Source organism: Lipotes vexillifer, unplaced genomic scaffold, assembly GCF_000442215.2.
Source record: "Lipotes vexillifer unplaced genomic scaffold, Lipotes_vexillifer_v1.1 scaffold539, whole genome shotgun sequence".
In the NCBI taxonomy this organism is placed as follows: domain Eukaryota; kingdom Metazoa; phylum Chordata; class Mammalia; order Artiodactyla; family Lipotidae; genus Lipotes; species Lipotes vexillifer.
This window is the reverse complement of record NW_006789542.1, coordinates 509,615-516,110: the sequence shown is the minus strand read 5'-3', so window position 1 is coordinate 516,110 and position 6,496 is coordinate 509,615. Positions and strand designations below refer to the sequence as shown.

Genomic DNA, 6,496 nt, shown 5'->3' with positions numbered 1-6,496 from the left:
CCCCCCACCGTGTGAAGGGGACGGGGGGGGGGGGGGGGCGGTGTATGAGTGGGAAGCAGATTGTTCATCTGCTGGCTGCAGTGACATCAAGTACAGGGACAAAGAGAGAGGCATTAGCTCCCAGGGTGTATCGAGGAAAACTGGGCCACGTGCCTGTTTGTCCTCAACGTCACACACTCCCCACACGGTCAGAGGGCTCCAGGCACATGGGTGAGACCCATGCCCAACGTCTCCAGCTCACCACAACCCTTCCCAGGATTTCTGCTCCACGCAGGCCTGCTCAGAAAAATGGGGGAAGTCTTAGGATGACCCCATCTGCCCCTGCCGGGGATCTCCCCATCCTACCCTGTAGGATGCCATTTTCATGGGTCAGCCATCTGTGTGGAGAGAAGGGCAGCTGCTGGGACCAGCCGCAGGCATGTCTTCATTAGCAGGACTGAGAAAGAATAAGGGTTCCTTCTGATGGGCCTGCGTTCCCATAGCCGGGGGGAAATGACAGCATACAGTGGCCCAGTAGGGGAGCCTGCAGGAGAGCCATGATGGGTCTGTTGGCCTCCTTGCCTGGTCCTCACACAGTCCTCCTCCCCCGGGAGGGTGCTCCCTTTTGATGCACAGCACGGGACAAGGAGCCCCTGGATCAGATGCAGACAGGGCAGGGGCAGAGCTCAGCAGAGGAGGGTTGAGCAAGTGGGCAGGAGAGAGTGGATGCTTCCTCCCCTCATCTTGAAAGCAGTGTTCTTTTTCTAAGGGGAAGCAGGTAAACAGTCCCCAACAGCATTCACCTGGATGCTTCACCCCTCCCTCCATTTTCTTTCCTCATCTCTGCCTCTCCAGGTTTTAGAGCAGTTGAGTAGAATCACTTCTGAGATTTTTCTAGTTTTGCTTTCTAAATTACAGTTTAAGTAACCAAGGTCTGTTATAGTAAGTTATGCCTCCTAGTTGTCAGACGCCAGGGAACAAATGTGGACCCACAGGATCCAGCCTTTGATCCGGGATTTACCAGCAGAACCCCTACTCCTTTATGAAGCACAAGCTCTTAAGAAACTAATGATAATAATAGGAGCTGACATTTATGAAGTGCTTACCCTGTGCTGGGTACTGTTCTGTGTACTTTATACAGACGCATTTAATTCTCACAACAAGCCTATTGTTTCTATTTTACGGAGAAGGAAACTGAAGCACAAAGAAGTCATATAACCTAGGTCCCGTAACATTTACTGGTCGAGCCAACACCTAGGAGGCTGACTTCAGAGGCCACATTCACAACCACCAGCCTCCTCACTTGTTGGGCTACACCTCGGTGGGTCGTGTCAATGATTAATTATAGGACACAGAATCAGCAGCAGCGAAACAAGCTCTACAGCTATTGTAGTTGTCCGGGGACAGAATGATGAGGGCCTCAGCTGGGATATGAAAGGGACAGGGCATTGTTGAGGACAGATTTAAGAGCCACCAAGGATATCAAAACCAACAACTTAATGCGAGGGGGAAGGGTAGATGTTTAGACTAGGAGATTGATGCCCCAGGTGAAGAGGGGACCTGCTGGGTGAAGCACTCCTAGGAGGCAACCGGAGGAGATGTCCATCCGGCAGGCAGGTGGATAAACTGGCCTGAAAGTTGGGAGAGAGGAATGGGCTGAAGATGTAGCCCAGAGAGACATGTGTTTATCTGGGAGTTCAGTGGCCAAGGACCAAATCCCTTCCACTGGAACAGGCTTCTTTCAAGGGGCTGGGCTTTGAACCAGCCCCTGAAGAACAGGAATGTTCTCAGAAGTGGGGTATGAGGAGAGGAGGAGTGGGGGGTGGGATGTCAGCGTGATGAGGCGTCTACCATGAGGAGGAAACCGGACATGAGGTGCCCAGGTGTGGACGTGGATAGGAGCAGGAAGATGATCAGGGAAAGCAACAGAAAACTTCGGAATAATTTTTGATGATGTTTTCCTCCTAAATCTGATAAAACATGGAAATCTTTATGAAATGTTCGAGACTGATGTTCGAAGTTCCTACTCTCTCCTTTACTCCTCCGAAGTATTCTTAAAACCAGTGTAACTGGAAGATGTATATATTAAACTGATTTTCATACCCTACTGTTACAATTCTGATAAAGACCTTCTTCTGGCTCCCTGGGCCACCAGGGGGCCTCTCGTGTTACCAGTAGGGACATTCAAAGGGGCGAGTGAGGCCAGGTGGTGAGAGGCTGGGTGGGCTGCCAGCCGGGAAAGCCAGTGGGAGCACTCTGCTGGGGCAGATCATGGACTCGGTGCCCTCTGTTCACATGGGCCCCTCTGGTTTGGGTTGGTGGGCATGTTCCATCCCGGCAATGTCACGGTCCGGGGCTGAGCCTGGGCCACCACAGCAGCGACATTTACCTCCTGCAAGGCTTATGACGCTACTCTTGCCTCATTTTGCCCTTCACAGGCATGGAGTGGAAAGCGGAGGAATAGGTGTAAGGGTTTGGGTTTGGGAGTAGGATATGGTTTCTCCTGAGCTTTACAGAGTTCCTGAAAGAAAGCTTAACGAGACTATTTTCTTTCCCCATTGTTAGAGTAAAATGTAATGACCATAAAACATTGGGAAAATGTAGAAGGAAGAGGTGTAAATACCCAGAGCCTGACAATTACTGTTAACATTGCGATATATTTTTGCCAATCTTTTCTCTACTACAATCTCTTTTCATTTGTTTTTGCACAGTTATGATCAAGTCAGATATACAATTATTTATCTTGCTTTTTTGATCTAATGTTATAAACATTTGTCCATTAAAACATAGATGTTGGGCTTCCCTGGTGGCGCAGTGGTTGGAAGTCCGCCTGCCGATGTAGGGGACACGGGTTCATGTCCCGGTCCGGGAAGATCCCACATGCCGCGGAACGGCTGGGCCCGTGGGCCATGGCTGCTGAGCCTGCGCGTCCAGAGCCTGTGCTCCGCAACGGGAGAGGCCACAGCGGTGAGAGGCCCGCGTACCGAAAAAAAAAAAAAAAAAAACATAGATGTTGATTTCGTGTATCAACTGAATCCCTTTTACCAGAAGTTTATGAGTAGATCAAGGGCCTTCTGGATTGTAGCTGGTGGAGAGGCAGCAGCTGGAGTGGAAGGCAGCAGGGTCATGAGACCCATACAGCCCACCTTGACCTTTCAGGAACAGTGAGTGCCGTGGGCAGGGTGGGCTCATGCTGGTCCTGAGGGAATCCAGCCATTTCCCCAGCTAGCCTGCTTTTGAGAGCACCAGCCCAACCCAAGGGTGACTAGAAGATTCGAAAGCCCCCAGCTGCCCGGAGGTTCCTACAGGCCCTAGTAGTGACCTTATTTAGCAGGAAGATGCCTGGACCCTCCCACAGCCATGAGCTGCTTCACCTCTTCCTACATAGACGGGGGAATGGAGTGAGCTGCCATTGTCAGGGGTGATGGCCTCCCAAGTGACCTGAGCAAATAGTGACCCTGCAGCCGTCTTTGTGGCTGCCACATGGCAAGTAATCATATGGTGGAATTATAAGTAGCTCCCTGGCTCCATGGTCAGGATTTTTTTTAGCACATAAGTTAGCTTGTTAATTTGTTAGTTAGTTATGGGGAAGATTTATGTGACCCAAGGTTGAAAATAGGATCCGGGAAAGTGCATTTTTTGCAGAGCTTTTTACTGCCCGGCCTGGGTGTTGACGGCTCAGTGTCACCAAGACATGAACAAGCAGCTTGTTTACTTGCAGAGAAATGTGCTCTCAGCCAGGGAAGAGACAGTTTTTTCTTCCTCTGACTAAATGATCTGAGTGAGGCATAAAAAACTAAAATACCCAAAGTAACAACAAAACAACAATCATTTATATTAAATATGAGTTTATGGCAGTGCTTTTCTCTCCGTTTGGCATGTTCCCTCCTTCTTAATCTGACCTGAGTTGTTTCAGAATTGTCTTCAGTGTGGTGCATGGGGAAAGCATGCGCTCTGGAAACTGACCCACTTGGGTTTGAATCTGGGCACGTGCAGTTACTAGCTGTGTATTCTCAGCAGTTAGATGGAAGCAATCACACCTGTCTCCTTGGGTAGCTGTGAGGATGACATGAGATGAGGATTGTAAAGTACTAGAACCCAGAGGGCTGGCCCCAGGAAACAGTGGTCACTGTCGCTGCCACCACTGCTGTGTGGGAGGCCTCGGTGCCTAGTGGTCCCCATGGTCTGGTCTGGCCGGACGAGTGGGGCCTGAAATGAGAAGACGGGTGCCCTGTGACATGAACCTAAGGATTCATAAGGAAGAAGAAACAGCCAGCTTTTCCAGAGATTTATGGTTCTAAAGATCATCTTTAATTAATGAAGGTTTTTTGTTTGTTTGTTTGTTTGTTTTTTGCCTGTGCTAGGCAGCTTGCGGCATCTTAGTTCCCTGACCAGGGATCGAACCCGGGCCCCGGCGGTGAAAGTGCGCCAAGTCTTAACCACTGGACCGCCAGGGAATTCCCAGCGATTATCTTAAATTCGCACTTCCTGGGCCATTTGCCTAAACCCAGGCTAAAGACCACCCAGGCCTGTGGAGCTGCTGGCAAAACAGCCTTTCAGTCCTTTTTCAGAATTTCTGAATGCATTTGGTTTTGCTGCTGGCAGAAGGGTACCTGCAGACTTTTCAGCAAAGGTTTTGTGATCTCTTGAGAGGGCAGGTGCTATACAAATCCCTCAAGTGTACAAAGAGGAATCGTGCCAGAATTGCTTTGTGGGAGAGACGGACTCCAACAGTTATCATGCGAACTTAATAATTTCCTACAGTGGTGATCTTCCCAGCAACCCCAAGCATGGTCCCTGTGCCCGTAGCCTGTACCCAGGCGTGGTATGTGGTGGGACTGCTGCTGACCCACCCAGACGTGGTATGTGGTGGGACTGCATTCCCAGGACTAAATGCTCCTGCACCTCCAAATTGTCAGCCTCCTCCCCTGAGGTGTGTTTCTCATCTGTACTAACTTTTGTCTTTTGTTTCTGACTTGTGGCGACTTGTCTTGAGCCCTGGATAACAGAAAGGATCCATCCCTCCCTCCGGAGCCTCAGTCCAGAACAGGCCAGGGAGTGAGTCGGTGGCACAGTACTACCCGGGGTCTCGTGAAGATAGGCTTTGCCCTGGCCAGCCCTGATGTTCTGTCCCACCTCTCCTGCTGTTTCTGTTTTAAGTGTGATGGAAGCCTCCACCCCTGAGCTCTGTGGGTCCAGGCTCCTACCAACTGCTTGACAAATGGCAGAGTTTAAGAAGAGAGCTGCTTTGCGCCTTCACACATCTTCTTTCTTAACCCATGAAGGTAGTTGTTTCCGTGGTGAGCAGGGAGTGTCCAAGAACCCAGTTTCAGTGTGACTCTTCCTTGGTACCCTTCACAGAGAAATGCTTCTCAGCGAGGGACAAGTCTGATTTGTGCCTGCAAGGATCTATGTTTTGAAGTAGCACTTGTGCAGGGTTGGAAGACTTTATCTGCTGGTCTCAGGAAGGCAGATGGCCCCGGGGATGGGTCAGCTAATGAGCAAGCAGCCCCCACTGGGCCGAGATCAGGGGAATTCTGTCCAGCCAGCAGGACTGGACTCCATCGACTGTCTGGCCCTCTAGGAGTCACGTAACAGTCTTTTAGAGGAACTTCCTGGCTCCCCTGGTCTTCTGGTCCTGAGTTGGTCTCCACATGTCAGGGCTCTGGGGCGGCTGCACGTTCGAGTTTTCCCGTAGTATTACAGTTGGCCACGCTGTGCTTTGTTTCTCTTCCCAGCATCCCAGTGCAACGTCAGCCTGAAGAAGCAGAGGAGCCGCAGCATCCTCAGCTCCTTCTTCTGCTGCTTCCGTGATTACAATGTGGAGGCTCCGCCAGGCAGCAGCCCCGGTGTTCTTCCGCCGCTGGTGGAGGAGAACGGCGGGCTTCAGAAGGTCAGTGCCGCCGCGGCAGCCCCGGTGTTCTTCCGCCGCCGCGCGCCTGCCCCGTCCTTGACGAGCATCCTTAGTCAGAATCGGTGACCGTATGTGCGCAGCCATTTACGTAAAGATTTGAAATTACCAAAAAAGTCGCCTTTTTCGTTACAAGATATGTCAGTCATTCCCGTTTAGCAACTGAAGATCACATTTGATGCGAGTTATAAGAGTCACTTCACATTTTTGTAACATTCTGTCGTGGGAAGTTGTATGAAAGAGAGTTAAAGAACCAGGAGCAGACAAAGAAATGGAAAGACCAGAGGAGACACAGAGACTTGGAAAAAAGCCAATAATAAATATAAGTGAATTTAACTACCTCGTTTAATAATAAACGTATTTGTTATATATTCTTTCATATGTGTCAAATAAAATATTTTAAGTCAGATCATCACAATAGGTTAAAAAAGAACAAATTCTACCCACATGCTGTCTAACAGACGCATCATATTCAAAACAAAATGACTCAGAACAGTTAAAAGTAGGAGAATGAGCAAAAAGACATCACACAAGTATAAACAAAAAGAAAGGGCTTCCCTGGTGGCGCAGTGGTTGAGAGTCCGCCTGCCGATGCAGGGACACGGG

General features: G+C 49.9%; 1 protein-coding gene across 1 annotated transcript in view; it reads left to right on the top strand.

Moving 5' to 3' along the window:
• The window catches only part of CTDSPL (CTD small phosphatase like), a 125,701-nt gene that overhangs the window by 89,651 nt on the left and 29,554 nt on the right, over positions 1-6,496 (top strand). Inside the window, exon 3 of the mRNA XM_007462720.1 lies at positions 5,718-5,872. Within this exon, the coding sequence (XP_007462782.1) occupies positions 5,718-5,872 (155 nt within the window). The remainder of the gene's footprint in view (positions 1-5,717; positions 5,873-6,496) is intronic.